At 44.0% G+C, this 24,769-nt stretch overlaps 1 protein-coding gene across 1 annotated transcript in view; it reads left to right on the top strand.

The window, feature by feature from the left end:
* LOC310778786 (histone-binding protein RBBP7-like) overlaps nucleotides 1–24,769 on the top strand; it is a gene marked incomplete at its 5' end in the record, with an annotated part of 48,187 nt that overhangs the window by 18,207 nt on the left and 5,211 nt on the right. The window contains 11 exons of the mRNA XM_083639234.1: nucleotides 11,579–11,685; nucleotides 14,265–14,412; nucleotides 14,970–15,103; nucleotides 15,196–15,290; nucleotides 15,477–15,569; nucleotides 16,564–16,709; nucleotides 20,558–20,731; nucleotides 23,088–23,203; nucleotides 23,504–23,664; nucleotides 23,845–23,971; nucleotides 24,251–24,328. Coding sequence (XP_083495360.1) covers nucleotides 11,579–11,685; nucleotides 14,265–14,412; nucleotides 14,970–15,103; nucleotides 15,196–15,290; nucleotides 15,477–15,569; nucleotides 16,564–16,709; nucleotides 20,558–20,731; nucleotides 23,088–23,203; nucleotides 23,504–23,664; nucleotides 23,845–23,971; nucleotides 24,251–24,328 — 1,379 coding nt within the window. The remainder of the gene's footprint in view (nucleotides 1–11,578; nucleotides 11,686–14,264; nucleotides 14,413–14,969; nucleotides 15,104–15,195; nucleotides 15,291–15,476; nucleotides 15,570–16,563; nucleotides 16,710–20,557; nucleotides 20,732–23,087; nucleotides 23,204–23,503; nucleotides 23,665–23,844; nucleotides 23,972–24,250; nucleotides 24,329–24,769) is intronic.

The following is a 24,769-nucleotide window of genomic DNA, read 5'->3' as shown; positions in this document are numbered from 1 at the left end:
ATTCAAGCCGCAAGTGGAGACTGCAGTGCCACCAAGTACTGGTACTGCATGGTATCCACCAAGATTAGAGAGCTGCGCAGGCCTGAAATCTCGGCCCGAGCCCTCCCCGGCCCGTGACATGCAGGCCCGTGCCCGACCCGGCCCGGATGAGTCATGAAATTAATTGGCCCGAGCCCGTTGCGAGGCCCGACATCAATATCACGATATGACGACACATCTCTCTCTCCCTCTCTGTGCATGCTGCCGCGCCGCTAAACTCGCTGGTCCAAAACGTTGCTAGACTGTGTTGCCTATGAAGACAAACACTGCAGCTTTCTCTCTGTCTCTCTCTCCCCCTCTCACACATGCTACCGTGGCCTATCAAAATCCACACATATTGTCTCGAGAAAGAGAACGTTAGATCGTTTAATTGCCAACAGCAACAATGCCCACAAACTGAAACATTATGTCACTCAAGCATATCGAAATTAAAACAGCAGACTTACCGTTTATAGCTGCATTGAATAACGTCACATTAGTGTCCTCACAATGTATGGTAGATGGGTTCATTTTGAACAGGTTGAAATGAGCTTTCCCTACTGCAGTGGGGACTGTTTAACTCTCCCCTCGCAAACTTTGTTTTATGTCCATCGATCTTATTTCTCTCTCACGACACGGACACGGACGGACACACGCGGCTTGTTTTGTTGTTGTTTTTTACGCTGACGGAGTGGCAGACTAACGTCACGGTGAGGGTGTGTGTGTCTGTGTGTGTGTGGCTGTGGCTAGGCGAGTGTCTGTGCAGTGTGCGCTCCTCCTCTTTGTCTGACTGCTCTGCTGTGTAAAATCAAGCGAGTAATACAACGTTATTTTATTTAATTATTGAAAAACGGCCCGACCCCGGCCCGGCCCGGACCTATTAATAAAAAAAAAAGAAAAAACGAGCCCGGCCCGGGCCCGTTTAGGCAGGCCCGAGGGGCCCGCGAGGGTACCCTCGGGTTTGCAGCTCTCTAACCAAGATACCATCACCTCGGAATGAGATGTTTGGAGCGGGGGAGTCTGGTGCAGCGCACAGGTCGTAGACCTGGTGAGACGAGGGAGGAACCCGGCCGGGTGGCAACCCACAGAGCCCGGTCCCTCTACGTACCAGAGCCCTCCCCCTCCCCCGGTCCCAGCAGAGTAGTTCCGGAGCAGCGGATTGAGTGGCCCTGACCACGTGACCACCTTCGACCCTCCCTATAGGGCTGACCGTGGGTAGCTACTGGGACGTAAGTTGGGGCTTGGCCAGCCCCGGCTGGGTCACCTGGGCGAGGGTGTATGATGTTGCGAGACCCGAAACATCCTATGACCCCAGGGTACATCACTGAGGATACGTCCCAGTTATGCATCCATACAATGTTTTTTTTTCTTTATACGGACATATATGGTTAATACATATAAAACTATATATGAATAATAACTATACATACATATATGTTTTATTTTATATGAACATATATGACTATTACCTGTGTATAACTGTATGTATTTATCTGTATTCGACATATATCCACCTATATATCCAGGATATACGTGCATATATGTGCATATATATCACAATATATGAACATGTATGGAATTGGAACGTTTCATATATGGTCCATATATGTTTGTCCTATATAATTATATATGTGCATACATGTATAGATTGTATATGGACACATATGGCAATTAATTATATGTACATTTGTATGCATTGACAGTATACAGGCATATATGGTTAATACATATATAACTATATATGAATAATAACTATACATACATATGGTTTATTTTACATGAACATATATGACTATTACCTGTGTATAACTGTATGTATTTATCTGTATTCGACATATATCCACCTATATATCCAGGATAGATGTGCATATATGTGCATATATATCACAATATATGAACATGTATGGAATTGGAACGTTTCATATATGGTCCATATATGTTTGTCCTATATAATTATATATGTGCATACATGTATAGATTGTATATGGACACATATGGCAATTAATTATATGTACATTTGTATGCATTGACACTATACGGGCATATATGGTTTATACATATAAAACTATATATGAATAATAACTATACATACATATATGTTTTATTTTATATGAACATATATGACTATTACCTGTGTATAACTATGTATTTATCTGTATTCGACATATATGCACCTATATATGCAGGATATATGTGCATATATATCACAATATATGAACATGTATGGAATCAAAACACATATCTCTTAATTAAAAGAAATATAATTTTCCAAATTATTTTTGATTGAACAACATCTCAGAAGTGAAACCCACCATAAAAATGGTTAGTTTTGTGCAAGACTTCCAGCACTACTGGATATTTTCAAGGTTAGTCCAGTGTGCATGAGATTGGTTTTTTGACAGAGGTGTCATTAAAATGCCCCATAGTCTATATTATGGTTTTAGTGTAAACATTATATATTATATATGATTTAGAAGCTCATCGTAAAGCTGATTCCAAATATATAATTTAGAAATTTCATAAATTAAATCCTGTGGAGTTATTAACCATATTAGATCCCTAATATCTGCCCCAAATGCATCATGGGACTTCCATGCAAATTCTGGAGAAATGTTCACGCCCCCTCCAACCAGTCTCTCTGCTGCACCCTGGATTACTTACATGAACATAGATGATCACATGTATGAGAATACTCATATATGTTAATTGCTGATATACACATATATGTAGACATATGTAAGTTTAACCCTTGTTCAATGCGTACACAAACATATATGATTACATGTATGAGAATATCCGCATATGTTAACTGATTATATGAGCATATATGTTGACATACATAATAGTAATCATATATGTTTAATGCTTATACGAACACATATTTTGATATGGAAGAGAATAACATATATGTGTGTTGCTTGTATTGGCATATATGCGGAAATATGTAGAAATATTCTTATGTTAATTGCTTATATGTACATATATCTAAACATATGCGAGAATAACCCTGTATGCCCATTACTTGTATGAACATATATGATCACATGTATGAGAATACTCATATATGTTAATTGCTTATATGAGCAAACATGCTTGCATATGTAAGTAAATTCTTATATGTTAATTGCTGATATGCACATATATGTAGACATATGTAAGTTTAACCCTATATGTTCAATGCTTACACAAACATATATGATTACATGTATGCGAACATCCGCATATGTTAATTGATTATATGAGCATATATGTTGACATACGTAATAATGATCATATATGTTTAATGCTTAAATGCACACATATTTTGATATGCAAGAGAATAACAGATATGTGTGTTGCTTGTATTTGCATATATGCGGAAATATGTAGAAATATTCTTATATGTTAATTGCTTATATGTACATATATCTAAACATAATAGAATAACCCTGTATGTCCATTACTTGCATGAACATATATGATCACATGTATGACAATACTCATATATGTTAATTGCTTATATGAGCATACATGCTTACATATGTAAGTAAATTCTTATATGGTAATTGCTGATATGCACATATATGTAGACATATGTAAGTTTAACCCTATATGTTCAATGCTTACACAAACATATATGATTACATGTATGCGAACATCCGCATATGTTAATTGATTATATGAGCATATATGTTGACATACGTAATAATGATCATATATGTTCAATGCTTATATGCACACATATTTTGATATGCAAGAGAATAACAGATATGTGTGTTGCTTGTATTTGCATATATGCGGAAATATGTAGAAATATTCTTATGTGTTAATTGCTTATATGTACATATATCTAAACATATGCAAGAATAACCCTGTATGTCCATTACTTGCATGAACATATATGATCACAAGTATGACAATACTCATATATGTTAATTGCTTATATGAGCATACATGCTTACATATGTAAGTAAATTCTTATATGGTAATTGCTGATATGCACATATATGTAGACATATGTAAGTTTAACCCTATATGTTCAATGCTTACACAAACAGCCTCCTGTCCTCCCCTCTGACCCTCAGTACTGGTGCCCCCCAGGGCTGTGTCTTTTCCCCCTGGCTCTTCTCCATCTACACCAACCTTCTTACATCCCACCACAGCTCAGTTTCATTTTTCAAATATGCAGACGACACCACCATAACTGGACTCATCACCAACAATAATGAAGATCACTACCGGAACCAAGTGGCCCAAGCGGTCACTTGGTGCCAGGACAACAACCTACAACTCAACACCTCCAAAACCAAAGAACTCATCACAGACTTCAGACGGAATCCACCCCCCAAGACACCCCTCCACATCTCCGGTCAACCCATAACCACCACAGACACATACAAATTCCTGGGCACCCACATCAGCAACACACTCAAATGGGACAATAACACCGGTCACATAATCAAAAAGGCCAATCAAAGACTTTTTCACCTCCGGCAGCTGAAAAAATTCAAGGTAAAATCCAATCTGCTCCTCCAGTTTTATACAGCCATACTAGAAAGCATCCTCACCTCATCCATAACCATCTGGTACGGCAACCTGGACAGTAACTCACGAAACAAACTCCAACGAATAATAAAAAAAGCTTCAAAAATTATAGGTACCCCACTCCCATCACTAGACACTCTCTACCATAAACGGACAATCACACGAGCACAAAAAATAGTTTCTGACCCATCTCACCCAGCCAATCACCTGTTTCAACTGTTGCCCTCTGGACGGCGCTTCAGATCACTCTCCACCAAAACAACACGTTTCAAAAACAGTTTTTTCCCCACTGCCATCAGGTTTCTGAACTCCACTCACCCCTGAAACCTCACTGCATACCTCTCCAGCAATGTATATGTTGAATGTTCTGTATTTATGTTGTCATATGTCTGTCTATGTACTGTAATGTCTCATGCTGACACTATATTCATGTGCTAACAAATGCTGTACCGAAAGCAAATTCTGCCGACTTGTTGTGCAGTCCTTAATAAATGAATCTGAATCTGAATCTGAATCTGAATCTGAAACATATATGATTACATGTATGCGAACATCCGCATATGTGAATTGATTATATGAGCATATATGTTGACATACGTAATAATAATCATATATGTTTAATGCTCATATGCACACATATATTGATATGCAAGAGAATAACATATATGTGTGTTGCTTGTATTTGCATATATGCGGAAATATGTAGAAATATTCTTATATGTTAATTGCTTATATGTACATATATCTAAACATATGCTAGAATAATCCTATATGTCCATTACTTACATGAGCATATATGATCACATGTATGGGAGTACTGGGAGTTAATTGCCTATATGATCATATATGTCAATTTATATTTGGATCACATATATGATCCTCACATATATATGCATATATCTCAGGTGGGTTTGTATGCAAAGTGCATACATGTACATGTATGGTGACATATATGTGGACCTTGTGTCGGATGTATGTCCATATATGTGTATATATGCCTCTTCGTATGGGCTCCTCCTCTCCCCTCCCCTAGTCTCCCCTCCTCTCCTCTCTCCCCTCCTCTCCCCTTCACTCCTCCTCTCCCCTCCCCTTGTCTCCTCTCCTCTCTCCTCCCCTCCTCCTCCCCTCCCCTCCCCTCCTCCCCCCTCCTCCTCTCCCCTCGTCTCCCCTCGTCTCCCTCCTTCCTCCTCTCTCCTCCCCCCCTCCTCCCCTCCTCTCCCCTCCCCTTGTCTCCCCTCGTCTCTCCCCCCCTCCTCTTGTCCCCTCCCCTCGTCTCCCCCTCCTCCTCTCCCCTCCTCTCTCCTCCCCTCCCCTCTTCTTCTCCCCCACTTTCCCCCTCCCCCTCTCCTCTACCCTCCCCCTATCCTCTCTCCTCTCCCCTTCTCCCCTCTCCTCTCCTCTCCCCTCTCCTCTCCCCCGCTCCCCTCTTCCCTCCTCCCCTCTCCTCTCCTCTCCAGCGGCCTCTCTGGTCCCCCCCACCCTCCCCTCTTCTTCTCCACCTCCTCTCCCCTCTCCTCTCCTCTCCCATCTCCCCTTCTCCCCTCTCCTCTCCTCTCCCCTCTCCGCTCTCCCCTCCTCTCCCCTCCCCTCTCCTCTCCTCTCCTCTCCCCCTCTCCTCTCCCCTCAGACAATGAAACACATCATCGACGCTTGCCCTCTACAAAGACTTGAAGGAGGACTAGTCACCCTCCATACAGCAGATCAGGAGGCAACTGCTTGGCTTAAGGACCTTGCATTCGCTAAATAAAACGTGTTAACGTAAAATGTGTTAGAGCAGCACTGCATGTTTAGGGCAGCACTGCATGTTTAGGGCAGCACTGCAGCACTGCAGTGCTGCATGTTTAGGGCAGTGCTGCATGTTTAGGGCAGTGCTGCTCTAACACGCAGTTTTATTTAGCGAATGCAAGGTCCTTAAGCAATGCAAGGTCTCCCAGGCTGTTTATCCTCCTCTCCTCTCCTCTCCCCTCTCCCCTCTCCTCTACCCCTCTCCTCTCCTCTCCTCTCTCCCCCTCTCCTCTCCTCTCCTCTACCCCTCTCCTCTCCCCTCCTCTCCTCTCCTCCCCTCTCTCCCCCTCTCCCAGGGTCGTAGGCAGAAATTAAATTATGGGTGGGCCTGGATAAAATTGGCTGGGCCTGGATAAAATTGGTGGGGCAATTGCATGACGAAATTTTGTGCGCAAAGCGTGCAAAATTCCTAGATGTCATGAAGTTGTCATGCATTAGACTCTGGAGATGATGTACCCTGCGTTTTTAAGCTACAAAACCATTAGCTAGCAAGGCAGCAGCAAGTTTGCCTCTAGAAAACAACCAATAAAAAAATAAAAAAATAAAAAAAAATTGGGGGTGCCAGGGCAAGAAGTGGGTGGGCCTGTGCCTACCCAGGCCCCCCCGTAGATACGCCCCTGCCCTCTTCTCTTCTCTCCCCCTCTCCTCTCCCCCTCTCCCCCTCTTCTCTCCCCCTCTCCTCTCCCCCTCTCCTCTCCCCCTCTCCTCTCCTCTCCTCTCCTCACCTCACCTCACCTCACCTCACCTCCTCTCCCCCTCCTCTCCAGCTCTCTAGTGGCCTCTAGGGTCCAGACTGTCGACCCAGCGTTCAGCACTCGCCTTTTATAGCCATGGCCTAACGATTCTGGCGAGCCAGCCAATCGCGTTGCCCTGCGCTGCGCTGAATGACCGGATGGACCATATATGGACTTCCTCCCCCCGCTGTTACTGCACGTAACGTAGTTTAAACAGGCCGCGATGTTCTAAGAGCTACTATGGTAGCTCTTAGTTTTGAGGGACTTTTGGGCCAAGTCCCTCAAAACGATGTTCTAAGAGCTACTATGGTTCCCAGTTCCTGCAGTGTGAGAGTAACTGTTCTCCAACTGTTCTTAGAAATGCCTAATGTTTGGAAAGTGTAGTGGGAAAGAGTTGTTGTGTTTGATGTGTGTTAATGTTTGGAAAGTGTAGTGGGAAAGAGTTGTTGTGTTTGATGTGTGTTAATGTTTGGAAAGTGTAGTGGGAAAGAGTTGTTGTGTTTGACGTGTGTTAATGTTTGGAAAGTGTAGTGAGAAAGAGTTGTTGTGTTTGATGTGTGTTAATGTTTGGAAAGTGTAGTGAGAAAGAGTTGTTGTGTTTGATGTGTGTTAATGTTTGGAAAGTGTAGTAAGAAAGAGTTGTTGTGTTTGATGTGTGTTAATGTTTGGAAAGTGTAGTGAGAAAGAGTTGTTGTGTTTGACGTGTGTTAATGTTTGGAAAGTGTAGTGAGAAAGAGTTGTTGTGTTTGATGTGTGTTAATGTTTGGAAAGTGTAGTGAGAAAGAGTTGTTGTGTTTGATGTGTGTTCATGTTTGGAAAGTGTAGTGGGAAAGAGTTGTTGTGTTTGATGTGTGTTAATGTTTGGAAAGTGTAGTGAGAAAGAGTTGTTGTGTTTGATGTGTGTTAATGTTTGGAAAGTGTAGTGGGAAAGAGTTGCTGTGTTTGATGTGTGTTAATGTTTGGAAAGTGTAGTGGGAAAGAGTTGCTGTGTTTGATGTGTGTTAATGTTTGGAAAGTGTAGTGAGAAAGAGTTGTGTTTGATGTGTGTTAATGTTTGGAAAGTGTAGTGAGAAAGAGTTGTTGTGTGGGCCTGTGCCTACCCAGGCCCCCCCGTAGATACGCCCCTGCCTCTCCTCTTCTCTCCCCCTCTCCTCTCCCCCTCTCGGTACCTAACCACTGCTAGTCTGTACAAGTCGACGAATCACAGGGCGAAGTCAATCTTTCTAAAGCCAACCACATGCCGAGCCTAATCTTTCAAGAACCAACCACATGGCGAGCCTAATAATTCAGAAGCCTATCAAATGACCAAGTGAATCTTTCACAAAGCCATCCAATCAGAAGGCGAATCCAATCTTTCATTCAACCAATCCCAGCGATTCCGACCGCCGAGAGGTCACCGCCCTCTTCTTCACCATAACAGATAACAGCGTGTGTACACAATAACAGCGTGTGTACCAGCCAGTATAGCACAAACATCAAAGCAAATAGAATAACCAGCATCTTACCTTTAGTAGTTTAGTAGAGCATGCAGTCATTGCCTCGGTCCTGTGGTGTTGCTGGGTGGCCAAGTGAGGGGTGCGTCCTGGCAGGGTTTGAGTGCAATCTCGTGGGCGTGGGCGCGTCCTCCGAGTCCGTGCTGCTGGGGCGAGGTGCAGGGTCCTTCCTGGTAGGCTTTAAGTGCGATGGTGTCGGCTCCTGCTGGTACTGGGGCCGGGTGTAGCAGACTCCTCTCTGCCCAGACTGCCCGGGCAGCCCGGCTGCTTCTGCTGCATAGACATTGGCGCCAGGTGGACGCCGGTGTGAAGCTGCTCTGCCCCCTCTCCTCTCCTCTTCTCTCCCCCTCTCCTCCCCCCCTCTCCTCTCCTCCCCTCTCCCCTTCTCCCCTCTCCTCTCCTCTCCTCTCCCCTTCTCCCCTCTCCCTCTCTCCCCTCTCCCTTCTCCTCTCCTCTCCTCTGGGTGGGCCTGGATAAAATTGGGTGGGCTTGGATAAAATTGGTGGGGCAATTGCATGACGAAATTTTGTGCGCAAAGCGTGCAAAATTCCTAGATGTCATGAAGTTGTCATGCATTAGACTCTGGAGATGATGTACCCTGCGTTTTTAAGCTACAAAACCATTAGCTAGCAAGGCAGCAGCAAGTTTGCCTCTAGAAAACAACCAATTAAAAAAAAAAAAAAAAAAAAAAAATTGGGTGTGCCAGGGCAAGAAGTGGGTGGGCCTGTGCCTACCCAGGCCCCCCCGTAGATACGCCCCTGCCCTCTTCTCTTCTCTCCCCCTCTCCTCTCCTCTCCTCTTCTCTCCCCCTCTCCTCTCCTCTCCTCTCCTCTCCTGGGCATCCCAGGCCTGGAGCCCCCCTGTCGGGCACCAGAGACCCAGGCCAGCCCCCTACCTCCACACTGCCTCTGCCCAGGCCTGGAGCCCCCCTGTCGGGCACCAGAGACCCAGGCAGCTCCTCAGAGCCGAGAACCAGAGGGGTGCGTGATGCACTGCTGCCTCACCTCTCCTCTCCTCTCTCCCCTCCTCTCCAGCTCTCTAGTGGCCTCTAGGGTCCAGACTGACACTCAGCGCTAAGCACTGCCTTTTATAGCGAGGGCCAAACATTTGAATTTGAATTACCGGATGGACCATATATGGACTTCCTCCCCCCGCTTCCTCCCCCCGCTGTTACTGCACGTAAAGTTTAAACAGTCTAACGGCTGGCCACATCTACGCGTCGTTTGACGCGTGCTGACGCTGCTGCCTGTGGTGTTTATTGTGTTTGTAGGTCTGAGCTCATGCGAGGGGCATGCTGGGAGTCAGAGCTCGATTGGGATAGAGAAACTATCCAGTGAAAACACTCAGGTAACGCATTATTAATTTGTGTCATTTTGCTTAAATGTCATTGTATCGTGATAATTTCGCATGTTTAGTATGGTATCTGACACGCCTTCGCCAGTCTAACGGAGCTGTTTACTAACGTACATGTGGTATTTGGCGAAGTAAAGTTTATTGCCAGTGTTAGCCAGCACGATTAGCCACCAGCTACCTAGCTGCTGCTACTACAGCGTTACGGTTAGCATTGCTAACGTTAGCACTGCATACAACAGCTAACGTCAACCAACCAGCCTACCCTTATAGGTAACGTTCATATTCAAATGTCATATTCTCTGCTAGGGAGTTCAGCTGGTGTTTTCCTGCACGAGTCAACTGCGCACACACACAGGGGCTAACGTTACATCAACAGATGTGCTTGCTAGTTAGCTTAGCTACACAGGTAACTTATAGCGACGTGAGTGTAACGTTAAGGTTACAAGTCATAAAACCTGGTGTTATTATCTAACCGTTATATATATATATATTGGTACAGGCAAGTTAGTCTAACTGACGCAGTAACGTAGCTATTATTCTAGTTGGGTTTCAGCAAGCAGCAACTTGCGAACAAGGTTAGTTAGCTTATCATTAACTTCCGCCCTGCCTGTCGCTTGTCTGTCAGTCCCACGAACTTTTACATTGTGTAACTTAATTTCTAGCGATCAACCCGTTGGGAGGGCTTAATTAATGCTAGTCGGCTTTAGTGCTGAGCTTTAACCTGAAATGCTGAAAAGGAGCTTATGATTTGAAGTAACGCTAGCTATTTGTAGAAGTTAACTTGCAGGCCTGAGACTGCTGTCAAGATATGCTCAAGTCAAGACAAGTCGTCCCCTGGGTATATTTTGGACGTTCATGTGCTTACAGTTTGATTTGGGTATCCTAGCGTATATCTTGCTTAAAGGCTAACCTAAAGCTCCATCTCCAAAATTGAACCCTGTCAGGGTATGTTGTGAACTTGCAGTGCTGACATTTTTAGCCCCATGTGGCGTAGTCACCATCTACCTTATGTCGCATTATAGTTCATATTCTGTTTATTATTGCTTTGTCCTATTATAGTCAATTTGTTCCTGCAACAATGCAATTTCCCCTCAGGGATCATTAACTGCTCAGTTTAGCTAGTCCTCATTTTTTCTCTCTCTCCTAAACAATCAGCCAGCGCCATCAATCTAGTGATTTTTTTATTTTATTAAAAAAAAGAAAAGAAAATCATCCAGGATCGAACCACTGAAGTGTTTTTAGTTTAATATAAAATTTGATTGAAGTGGGCACTGGCCCAGCATAATAATAAAGACTGGCCTAATCATAATAAAAGCACATGATAAAGAATTATCCTTGAACACGTGGCTGTTAAATGAAGTGATGCGTTTCCTGCAGCAGTTTGACTGTAAAATAAGGCCCAGGTTGAAAATAACCAGAATGATCCTGAACAGCAAATGTAAAAACGTTCATGAAGTGGAAAATAGGTGAAATCACTCTTCTATGTTATCACTCAGCCATTTCTCAATGTTTTCCTGCTGATACAGGGGAGAGAAAAGGCTCACCATGCAATGCACTCAGCAGTCTTCTAACTTCAATGAAAAATGTCTGCCGATGCCAAGGTTTTCTGATTGGTTCATAAAAAAAAAGATCCGAAAGGTAACTTTAATTTCTCTGATGGTCTTGTCTCAGGGAAAGAGGTTCTTCTGCTGATGCAGGCCTTGAACTCCCTGGCCACTCCTGAGAAGAAACTGGCTGCCTTGTGCAAGAAGTATGCGGACCTGGTAAGCTCCGGGACGGTCAGTCACTCTTCAAATATTTCCATTTCAGTTAGACTTGAATGCTAGGGCCAGAGTTAACAGACAAAATTACTTAAAGCTAAACTTGGGACTTGTCCCAAAAATGCTTAAAGGAGAACTTCACCGAAAAACAACACTGATTTGTTTTGCGTTCATGCTCTCACAGTGTGAGATCACTGCTTACAGTTTTTGGACATGTGTGTGTGTGAGACTCCCACGCACACACACACATATCCGAAAACTGTAAATAGTTTTGCAGGCATCCATTCAGTTTGACAGTTATTGAGAGTTGATTTGAGGTAAGTTGTGGTTGTGGACCAGTTCAGTCATTTGTGCATGAATGACATCACTGGTCCACAACTGAACTCAAATCAACTCTCGGTGACTGTCAAACTAAATGAATGCCTGCAAAACTGTTGACAGTTTATGTGAGATCACGTGCAAAATAAATCAGCATTGTTTTTCGGTGAAGACCTTTAAAGGGACAGCTCACCCTAAAATCCAAAATACATAATATTTCCTCTCACCTGTAGTGCTATTTATCCATCTATATCATTTTGGGATAATTGCTGAGTTTTGGAGATATCGGTCGCAGAGATGTCTGCCTTCTCTTGAATACAATGGAAATGGATGGCACTCGGCTTGTGGTGCTCGAGGCACCAAAAAAATTTATTTGAAAAACTCAACAGCATTGTCTCTTCCCAGAAATCATGACCTGTAGCCTGTACTACGAAGCTAGTTTAATGCCTTATCCGAGTAAGTTTGAGTTTAAACCTGGTTTAGCCGTACTACAAAGCAAGTTAACTTTCAATCACCATGGCAACTGACGCTGCAAAGCTAACCTGGTCGCGACCAGGTTAGCTTCAGAGGATAAGATCAAAATCCATGACAGACCCATATAATCGGCTCTCTGGAGTCACTCACCGTTCATATAAGATCGCCATATGAAAAATAGATTGCAGTCAACTGAGAATATAACAAGAAAAACATTTGTGGCTCTGTAGGCTACATAATTAAATTAAGCCTACTTACCACTTTATGTCTTAACAGCTCAACGATGCGTGGAGAAATATGATCACTATTAATCACCGCGGCGCATATCATGAATGGACCCTCAAATGGAGTGAGGGTGATATTCTCCTACATGCCAGAAAAGCCTATAGGCTACATATAATATAGATATGGGATAAATATGGATAGCCCCAATACTAAATATGCAGGCTATTCTTGCATCTTTCAGCTGGAACTGTGTCCTGTAGGCTGTATGCCAATATATGAGCAAAAATAGGCTAGTTTTTATCAATGATAATATGCCCGCATCGTCTCAATTCAGTTCAGCAGTTTTCTCTTTTATAGTAGGCTATAGGCTTTATACTAGGCTATTTTATATATGAATTATTCGATCAGTGCAACCACACACATGAGTGATAGAGATCATTATTCATTGAGCATGCGTTTCTAAATCTATGGTCTAAATAGGCTTACAGATTGTGGAAATGTATAGACTGAGACTGCTGTATCAATGTATGCAGCTGTATCAGACAGAAATCGCTGATCAAAGTAGCCTAAATCAAATGACTGATGTGAATACAAGCTGCTGCTTTAGACAGCCCTTCAGCAGACTATCCAACGCGGATTTTCATTCTGACATTAAATCGCGGATACATTAAATATCCGCTAAAACTCTGATCATGCACTGCGCTTTCATGGAACGAGGAAATGGGTGTGGGCGTGGATCAACTCAGCTGTTCATAATGTGATTGGCCAGCGCACCTCTTTCGCGTGGACGCGCGCCTGTGCACGAGCGAAAAACGTGCGCGTGCACAGGCAGATCCCAGGTCCACTTACCTAGTAAAAAACCAGCGTCGTAGTATCAGTTAACTAGATAGCTTTGATCCTGTTCAGTCAAACCAGATCAAAGGGACTTATCGCGGATCTGTTAAACTAGTTTCGTAGTACAGGGCTCAGGTTACTCAATATAATGCACAGAGTTTGTTGTGAGCAGTTTCGTGTAGGAACTATTTTCTTTTGCAGTCTCATGTAGGAACTAGCTAGCAGTCAAAAGAAAATAGTTCCTCCATGAAACTGTTCATAACAAGGTCTGTGGATTATCTTGAGTTAACAGGGTCATGATTTCTGGAAAGGGACATTGCTGTTGAGTTTATCAAATGTATTTCTTTGAGCACCACAAGCCGAGTGCCATCCAGTTCCATTGTATTGGAGAGAAGGCAGAAACTCTGCGGCCGATATCTCCAAAACTCACAACTAACACAAAACGATATAGATGGATAAATAGCACTACGGGTGAGAGGGAATATATGTACTTAGGATTTTAGGGTGAGCTGTTCCTTTAAGCTTAAAGCAGTTTTGGGACAATTGCGGAAGTCATTTGTGTATCATTTCACATATTTGGTATCGGTATAAAAAACGTAGCAATAACCAGTTTTAGTCATGTCAACGTTTTAATTGTGTGTGTGTGTGTGTGTGTGTGTGTGTGTGTGTGTGTGTGTGTGTGTGTGTGTGTGTGTGTGTGTGTGTGTGTGTGTGTGTGTGTGTGTGTGTGTGTGTGGCGTTTGCAGTTGGAGGAGAGCCTGAAGGCGCTGCAGAAGAAGCAGTCTCAGATCGTGAAGGAGAAGCTCCACCTGCAGGGCGAGCAAGGCCATCCTGGCTCGCAGCAAGCTGGAGAGCCTGTGCAGGGAGCTGCAGAGACACAACAAGACACTGAAGGTCCGCACCAACCACACATTTAACATTCTATTTTCTATTCCATGTTGTGCAAAATATCATCTTTATTATCACATGTCGTACATTACATTGATATAAGTGGAACCATGAACATAGTGGTGTCTCGAGCATCAGTTACCGGTTTGTTCCTGACCTATCTAGATTGGTACAACATGAGTATTTTCTCCTCATTCACCATATTCACCCAGCATACTCCCACCCAGAGTCGACTAAATGGTCACAAAATATTGCCAAACCACGCTGGTTTTACGAGATCTAATCTCTGCCCACCACTTTACACCACACTGGATTGTTTACATCCCGGCAGTAGCAGGGAAGGGTCTACAGGGGGTGGCTGCTTAACATTTTAGACGCAACCGTTAGAAGAACACATTATTCATTTAAAAAATTTGTTTGACCGTGACTAGTATTTCTGGTGCCGACGACTAGCGAGGTAGCGGCCATTTAAAGCGACTAGTCGCGCACATCCCTAGTGTTGAAATGGCACAAATCCCTCTCCTAACCTGCCTCGCTCACCTGCCCCTGCGCTCTGGTGGCAGGAGGAGAACGCGCAGCGCTCCAGGGAGTACGAGGACCAGCGCAAGGAGGCCATGCTGCACTTCCAGACCACCTTTCCAGACCACCAGCCGACAAGCTGAAGAAGCTCATCGAGCAGTACGAGCTCCGCGAGGAGGTAAACTCACCCTTTTATTCAATTATTGTGCTTCCAGGAAAAATTAGAGAAATTATTCCCAGGATTAGTGTCTTATTCCTGCAATTGCACAGATAAACGTTCCCATGCGCTCCACCACCAGCGCTCACCGCCACTCCGCCATAGTCTCTACAAGCACTGACCATCCGGGGATTTCCCCCGTCTCCAGGTAAAAGCCTCCAGCCAATCACCGCTAAACACAGCCCCCGAATTCCAAGGCGTGCCAATCACTCTCCACGGGAAACGTGAATTTGACTGACATGTTACGCGACCCGAAGTTGAAATATCAGAATGAGACAGCCTGTGAGATTGTCCAGTGTTCCTTTATGTCTGACTGTATTTTCATATATCTCAGCTCTCTCTGTACATGGACAAGTTTGAGGAGTTCCAGAGCACTCTGGCTAAAAGCAACGAGGTCTTCACCACCTTCAGACAAGAGATGGAGAAGGTGAGGGACAATCGGGACTCGGATATTATAGATGCTTCTCTGTTTCAGAGTTGTGCACTTGCCAGCATGAGGCAGAATGTTTCTGATTAATTTCAAAAGGTTTGAAGACACTTTGGAGAAAAAAAAAATAGCTTTTCTACTAGAGGACTGGGTTCAACTGAAATCACCTTCTCCTATGTGTGTCAATCACATCAGCAGCGTTACCAAATGAATACAGTAACACATTTCATCAAACCAAAACCTAGTCCTTTTAGACCATAGCACATACAATCCTATAGCTTATTTGATTATTGGCCTTTTATCATTACCAAGGTCATGTCGTGGTACTCTGCAGGCCGGATATGACCAGCAGAATATTATACTTCTGGTCATGTCGTGGTACTCTGCAGGCCGGATATGACCAGCAGAATATTATACTTCTGGTCATGTTGTGGTACTCTGCAGGCCGGGTATGACCAGCAGAATATTATACTTCTGGTCATGTTGTGGTACTCTGCAGGCCGGGTATGACCAGCAGAATATTATAGTTCTGGTCATGTTGTGGTACTCTGCAGGCCGGGTATGACCAGCAGAATATTATACTCCTGTTCATGTCATAGTACTCTGCAGGCCGGATATGACCAGCAGAATATTATACTTCTGGTCATGTCATAGTACTCTGCAGGCCGGATATGACCAGCAGAATATTATACTTCTGCTCATGTCATAGTACTCTGCAGGCCGGGTATGACCAGCAGAATATTATACTTCTGGTCATGTCATAGTACTCTGCAGGCCGGATATGACCAGCAGAATATTATACTTCTGGTCATGTTGTGGTACTCTGCAGGCCGGGTATGACCAGCAGAATATTATACTTCTGGTCATGTCATAGTACTCTGCAGGCCGGATATGACCAGCAGAATATTATACTCCTGGTCATGTCATAGTACTCTGCAGGCCGGATATGACCAGCAGAATATTATACTTCTGCTCATGTTGTGGTACTCTTTAGGCCGGAGGGGAAGGACTATGCGGTCCACAGGCTGGTTCTGGGGACCCACACATCAGATGAGCAGAACCACCTTGTCATCGCCAGCGTCCAGGTGCCAAATGATGATGCCCAGTTTGATGCCTCACACTACGACAGCGAGAAAGGAGGTAAATACGGCGGGAGTTGTCTGCAAGCTTAAATCTTATTAAAAAAAAAAAAAAAAAATCACATCCAGGTGTTAAAGTAAGTGGTGCAGGTTTGTGCAGGTTGAACCCTATAATCCTTCCCCCTCCCCCCTCTCTGGCAATGTGTGTCTGCATGCATGTGTATAGGCGCTGACACTGCGCAGCCTCCACTTGGAGCCTTGCCGCGGACTAGCGGCGACAGCGAGACTGTGCATACTCGAATGTAACTCGGGGCGTTTGGCTGCGGTACACGTCCAAAACACTAGGTGGCTTGTGGTACACTAAGTCCATTACATATGACGTTATCATGTCATTTACCAAGAACTTGCATGTCGGTGGGGGGACATTTTATTGTCCCTCCATTTCAATACTCAATTCCGGTGAGCCTGCAGAAGGCTTTGCAGAGCCTGCAGAAGGCTACACGCTGTTCTCCGTGTCCACTTGTTGCTGACGGTGGTAATAGAGGAGCATTATATTTTGCTGCAAGATCCCCACTGCTGTAGCACGAACGTTACTGCCATGATTGTTATTGTTGCTGGTGGAGAGAGGTGGGGCTATGGCATCATCGTTTCAGGAAAGATGCGTATGGGTTGTAAACACGGAAATGCAAGGGTGTCGTCTTCAGATTTAATCACTCTGGGACCCGTTTTGAAAAATTAGCGTATACTCCCAGAACGTATAGTCCCAGAACGCGGTTCCATCTGGACGAAACGTCTATATGACAAAAAACTTTAGCGGATACACCTAAACTCGTCTCCGTGTGGACATGGCCTAAACCTCAGTGCATACTGCTGCATACAGAAGCCAACGTAGCAGCATTACAGATGGCAGAAGAACAATGTTTTGAGAAGATGTTTAATACTTCTATTTTATTTGATCCATAAAATATGTCTACTATTAACTCATTCACCGCCAGTTTAGGACTGCCAATATTTAGCACAGGCCAAAGATTTTCATAATTGTTGGTCATCTTTCAAGACCCACAGTAAATTATCTATTAGCACCAGAGTGATTTGCAATACCTCAAAATGAAGATGTACGTCTCTGGGTTCACCAGGAAAAAAAAGTGAGCTTTTAGCATGTTCTGTACTCTACTTATAGCCATTTATATACACCCTGTTTTCACCCAAAATGTCTCTCTGAGAAAAGAAATTGCAGAAAATGGCATTTATGTACAGCACACAATATCATGCAGAAATCGCTCTCAATTCTTTTATTTTGAACTGTATTGACATCAGACATGTAAATATTATTCATTATGACACAAATGACAAAAAAAAAAAATATGAAGTGCTTTTTATGCCTCCGCCGGCGAAGCCAGGCCGAAGGCATTATGGATCCGGGTTGTCCGTCCGTACGGCCGGCCGTCCGTACGTACGTCCGTACGGATGTTTGTTAACGCGATATCTGAGGAACGCCTTGACGGAATTTCATCAGATTCGCCTTAAACATTCACTTAGGCTCAAGGATGATCTGATTAGATTTTGGTGGACAAAGGTCAAAGGTCAAGGTCACTGTGACCTCTCGAACGCCATTTTCAAGCTTGTTAACGCGATATCTGAGGAACGCCTTGACGGAATTTCTTCAGATTCGCCTTAAACATTCACTTAGGCTCAACGATGATCTGATTAGATTTTGGTGGTCAAAGGTCAAAGGTCAAGGTCACTGTGACCTCTCGAACGCCATTTTCAAGCTTGTTAACGCGATATCTGAGGAACGCCTGGACGGAATTTCATCAGATTCGCCTTAAACATTCACTTAGGCTCAAGGATGATCTGATTACATTTTGGTGGTCAAAGGTCAAAGGTCAAGGTCACTGTGACCTCTCGAACGCCATTTTCAAGCTTGTTAACGCGATATCTGAGGAACGCCTGGACGGAATTTCATCAGATTCGCCTTAAACATTCACTTAGGCTCAAGGATGATCTGATTAGATTTTGGTGGTCAAAGGTCAAAGGTCAAGGTCACTGTGACCTCTCGAACACCATTTTCAAGCTTGTTAACGCGATATCTGAGGAACGCCTGGACGGAATTTCATCAGATTCGCCTTAAACATTCACTTAGGCTCAAGGATGATCTGATTAGATTTTGGTGGTCAAAGGTCAAAGGTCAAGGTCACTGTGACCTCTCCAACGCCATTTTCAAGCTTGTTGCGATATCTGAGGAACGCCTGGACGGAATTTCATCACATTCACCTTAAACATTCAATTAGGCTCAAGGATGATCTGATTAGATTTTGGTGGTCAAAGGTCAAAGGTCAAGGTCACTGTGACCTCTCAAACGCCATTTTCAAGCTTGTTAACGCGATATCTGAGGAACGCCTGGACGGAATTTCATCAGATTCGCCTTAAACATTCACTTAGGCTCAAGGATGAACTGATTCCATTTTGGTTATCAAAGGTCAAAGGTCAAGGTCACAGTGACCTAACAAATGCCATTTTCAAGCTCGGTAACGCCATATCTCAGTAACACCTTGACTAAATTTCTTCACATTTGGCTCAAATATCCAATTCTGCAAAGAAACGCCTTGATGCAATTTCTTCCAATTTGGCTCCAACATCCACTTGGACTCAAGAATGAACTAATGGCGGAGGCATAAGTCCGCGTTGCGGTCGTTCTAGTTTTACATTCAACAATACAGTTTGCTCAGTGTGAGTGAGTGTACAGACAGACAGACAGACAGACAGACAGACAGACAGACAGACAGACAGACAGACACACACACACACACACACACACACACACACACACACACACACACACACACACAGAGAGAGAGAGTTCTGTCCACAGCTGCCTGCAGCTAGATCGCACCTCCTTCCCCATCAGCGTTTTCCTCCTCTCGTTTGGGCTGGGAGTGGGACGAATGCTGCGACACGAGTCACACGACACAGGAACGGGTCCGCGGCTTGGCTTTGGGACCAGGCGCTGCTGGAACCGGATCGATCATGTTCGTCACGGGTTTGACTAGGCAATCCAGGTTCGCCCTGCAGCAAGGCAGCAGTGCAGCACGACGAGAGGCGTTTCAATGGCGTTTTTTCCTCTGTACAAGGAAGCGCGTTTCTCTGTGTTTCCTCCTTTCCTCCTTCTTTCTCGTTTCAAACAACAGCTGCGGTATGTGTTTGATAACGTGCTGTCGGCTTGACTTTGAGGTTTAGGGACCCGTGTCTGTGTCACAGGCTGGGTAAGTGTTTCAACTACGCGCTGCACTCATAAAAACAAAAACACGTCAAACACGTCTTTGGCGTGGATGGCTATTTCTGATAAGACGTCAAAGACGTCTTTGGCGGTGAATGAGTTAAAGGAACACTCCGTCCATTTTCAACCAGCTTTGTATCATTAGAACATCAGTAGTATATCAGAAAACTGTAAACGGTTTTGAAGTCTGTCATTTAATTTGACAGTTATTGAGTGTTAAAGTGTGGACCAGTGACATCACTGGTCCACACTAACTCAAATTAATAACTCATTAACTCAAACCAACTCTCAATAACTGTCAAACTATTCATCATTCATCTAGTTTGACAGTTATTGAGAGTTGATTTGAGTTAATGAGTTATTAATTTGAGTTAGTGTTGACCAGTGATGTCACTGGTCCACACTTTAACACTCAATAACTGTTAAATTAAATGACAGACTTCAAAACCGTTTACAGTTTTCTGATAAACTACTGATGTTCTAATGATACAAAGCTGGTTGAAAATGGGCGGAGTGTTCCTTTAAGTTTTGATAAGAAATCATGTCCCCAATTGAATTCTCCAAATACAAGGCATAAAGGTTTTAACCCCATCAAGTGATGTACTAGTATTTTTTTTGTATTTTCTCTGTAGAATTTGGCGGATTTGGTTCAGTCAGTGGAAAAATAGAGATTGAGATCAAGATCAACCATGAGGGAGAGGTGAACCGAGCCCGCTACATGCCCCAGAATCCCTGCATCATCGCCACCAAGACCCCAACCTCCGACGTGCTGGTCTTTGACTACACCAAGCACCCCTCCAAACCAGGTTGGCCTGCTGTTCTACACCCACCATAATGGATGCTAGGGCCAAAATGTATCTGCAGTCGTTAGATCCTTGAAAGGATGCGCCTTACCTCCTGGTGGGTTTTTTAGTGGCGCTAAACCAACTAATAAACTCACTGGATGAGTGCCAACTCCCTGCAACTAAATGGCAGTAAAACCGAGGCCATCCTCATTGGGACCCCTCTGCAAATACAAAAGGCTGCCATCACCCACATCACCATCTGTGGCCAGTCCATCCCCCTTTCCTCACTCATAACTAGCCTTGGTGTCACACTGGATTCATCACTATCTCTGGATGCACACATCAAATCCATCTGTCAAACCTCCTTTTTCCATCTGAAGAACATCTCCAAACTACGCCCCTCACTAAGCAAACCTGATGCAGAAAAACTGGTTCATTCCTTCATTAACTCCCGCTTGGACTATTGCAACTCCCTATTCGCTGGCCTTCCCTCCAAAACCATCCAGAGACTTCAATATGTCCAAAACTGTGCCGCCCGGATTCTTACAAAAACACGCAAGTCAGAGCACATCACCCCGGTTCTGCACTCCCTTCACTGGCTCCCAGTTAACCACCGCATCACCTACAAACTTCTCCTGTTAACATACAAGGCCATCCATCACACTGCTCCAACCTACCTCCAAGATCTAGTTACCCCTCAATCCTCACTCCGGACACTCCGATCATGCAGCTCCAACCTCCTTTCTGTCCCTAGGACCAAACTTACAAGCATGGGTGACCGTGCCTTCTCCTCACTGGGCCCCCGGCTGTGGAATCAGCTCCCAGGACCACTCAGGGCTACAGACTCGTTTGACGTTTTTAAATCAAAACTCAAAACCCACTTATTTATTTTAGCTTTCCCCTAGGGTCCTCCCTCTCCATTTACACGTGTTATATTTTTATGTCTTTATCCTTTTATCTTTTTATTCTTTTAGTAGCTGTTGCTTTATATTTATTTTTTATATATTTTTATTTTTCCCTGTTTGATTGCTTGATTGTTTTTATCATGCATCTGTAAAGCACCTTGTGAAGTCCTTGGATTTTAAAGCGTGCTATATAAATTGAATTTATTATTATTATTATTAATAGTTTGAAGCATAAAGTACCGAAGGCACAAGGTAGCACTCGCAAAACTTCAGGACAAAGGAAATCTCAATTTCACCAATTTATTTGGCCATGGTCAATAAAAAGCGTGCCAACGTTTAGGCCTCTTGGCCTTCATCAGGGCAGGGTACTTTATGCTTCAAAATGTATCTGCAGTCGTCAGTGGTTTCATGCACAACAAAGCAGAACTTGTTGTCATGGACTTTGATAGGGGCTGCATCCATCATCATCATACCACCACCATCATCATCATCATAGAGAGAGGCGTGTCTGGGAACGCCCACAAAACGGCTGGCGCGCGAGTGGGGTAAAACCGCCGATATATCTCATAGGCTGACTCACCAAAAGATGGTGCTGCGGCTCTAAACTACATGTTTGGGGGTTCTAGAGTAGAACACAAGACGTCTGCTCAGATGTGCGTTTACTGCGGTGGTTAAATCCCCGATCGTGTCTGCCTGGGCTGGGCTATCAGCTAAATTCTAACTTTGCTGAATGGATAGAACGGGGGAATTTACCCCACCCTGACCCTGTCCCCAGCAAGGCGGAGCCAGCTAACCCAGCGTATATCGTGGGCATTCCTAGAGACTGTATGGGTGTTCCCAGACATGCGGACTGTCTCTATAACTAAAAGAAACTGGGCTCTGCGATTTCTGTCCCGGAAGTGATGTCACTCAACTAGAGCTGCCGAAAATAATCGATTCAGAGATGCATCGCGATGCGGACGTGCACGATTCTGCATCGATTAACAAATATCAAAAATCGATTATAAAAAAAAAAAAATTATAATCAAATAAAATAGAATGTAAGTACATGCAGTTGTTTATTTTAATTATGGATCATAATACAATGCAATTCCAAATGCACTTTTATTTTAAAAGTAGCCACACAGTGAGAAAAAAGAAAGCGAGAAAAAATAAATCATGTATTGCGGAAAAAGTGATGCATCGATTTAAGATGCATCGCGATGCATCGTTTAATCGAATCGAATCGTAGACTTGTATAATCGTATCGAATCGTGAGATCAGTGAAGATGCACAGCTCTACACTCAACTGGAAGTGATGTCACTTTTTTTTTTGTTTTTTTTTGGAAGTGATGTCACTTGCTGATGTTGTCATAGGCATTGTCACATCATCAGTGATGTCATAAGAGCGTGACATGGTGCTGCTCTGTATGTCACTTTGTGTTGAATAGAACACACACAGAGGTGAATTGAGTGTGTGGTATGTCCTTCAGATCCCAGTGGAGAGTGTAGTCCTGACCTGCGGCTTCGAGGCCACCAGAAGGAAGGCTACGGCCTCTCCTGGAACCCCAACCTCAGCGGCAACCTGCTCAGCGCCTCCGATGACCATGTGAGTGACTGGCTAACTCTCACCAGAGGATTAAAATAAAAATCTGTATGTTACCTCTAGATTAATTAAATCAGCCACAATTATCTCTAGATTAACTAAATCTGCCACAGCACATAGCATGAGAATTTGGTCGGGCAACAGCATATATCAATCGACCAACCGACCAGAAGGTGTCAGCACCTAGCTATGACGATCAAATATAAGTGTTGTAGTGTGCTCCCAGCTGAAGACAGACCAAGGCAGTGGGAAAAGAACTGATACCGACTCTGACCTCGTCTTGTCAGTTTCCTTCCTCTCCAGACCATCTGCCTGTGGGACATTGGTGCCGGGCCGAAGGAAGGGAAGATTGTGGACGCCAAGACCATCTTCACCGGCCACACGGCGGTGGTGGAGGACGTTTCCTGGCATTTGCTCCACGAGTCCCTGTTTGGCTCCGTGGCCGACGACCAGAAACTGATGATGTGAGTGGTGGCGGTTTCAAACCGCTAGGCTTGCTCCTTAAGCCTTCAGTGAGACGTTTTCTGCTTCTGTGAATTGAGGATGACAAACTCAACTTAAAATCTGTCTGCCTCCTTTTTTCATTTTTCATCTTATTTCAAACACTTGCTGGCTCTGACTCCGTACCTTCTCGTTTCCACCAGATGGGACACTCGGTCGAACAACACGTCCAAGCCCAGCCACTCAGTGGCCGCTCACACGGCTGAGGTCAACTGTCTGAGCTTCAACCCCTACAGCGAGTTCATTCTCGCCACCGGTTCTGCCAACAAGGTAGAAAAGAGGAGGACAACATAACCTAGATTAGACAAACTTGACCACGATGTCGCACTGGTCACTGAAATTGATTATTTTACTAGAGATGGCCTTCTCAAGGCCTAATAGCAGTTTGAAGCAGTTGTATTTTCTGGAATTTGTTTAGAATTGTGCCTGGACTTGTGTCAATTGAAAATCACTCATGAGTAATTCTTTGCCAATAACAGACCAAAATGGTCTGATCATATTAAATGTATCTCTCAAACGTTTGAATGTCAGTCTTTGTATTTCTCTCAGACTGTTGCATTGTGGGATCTCAGGAACCTCAAACTGAAGCTGCACTCCTTTGAGTCCCACAAAGACGAAATCTTCCAGGTAAGAATTTGCAGTACAACCAAGTGTTGTGCAAACATAACATAACATAACATAACATAACATAACATAACGCACAAAAAGGGGTGTGTTTAGTTAACTTGTGGTCACTTGTTAGTCCAGCCAGCTTTCCACGGACAATCAAATCATCATCTGCGGCTCACCTGTGTATTTAAAAAGAAGTGGACATTAAACACATACATAACATTTAGATCAGCTGTAACACTGCACCCACTATTTGTAAAAAAAAAAAAAAAAAATCCCCAATTGTGATTGGATGGTGAAAGGCTGAACATCTGCCTCTGGGAGTGAAAAGCTCAGCCGTCCTTCAGCGACATCTAGAGGTGGCGACAGGCAACTGGATACTCTGCATCATTGTGAAACGTTCATATTTTTCTGAGCCACGGCCAGTTTTCAGTGATGCAGCAGGTTTTCCGCACCCAA

Source organism: Poromitra crassiceps (assembly GCF_964638095.1).
Source record: "Poromitra crassiceps genome assembly, chromosome: 6".
In the NCBI taxonomy this organism is placed as follows: Eukaryota; Metazoa; Chordata; class Actinopteri; order Beryciformes; family Melamphaidae; genus Poromitra; species Poromitra crassiceps.
This window is presented reverse-complemented; position numbering and strand designations above follow the sequence as displayed.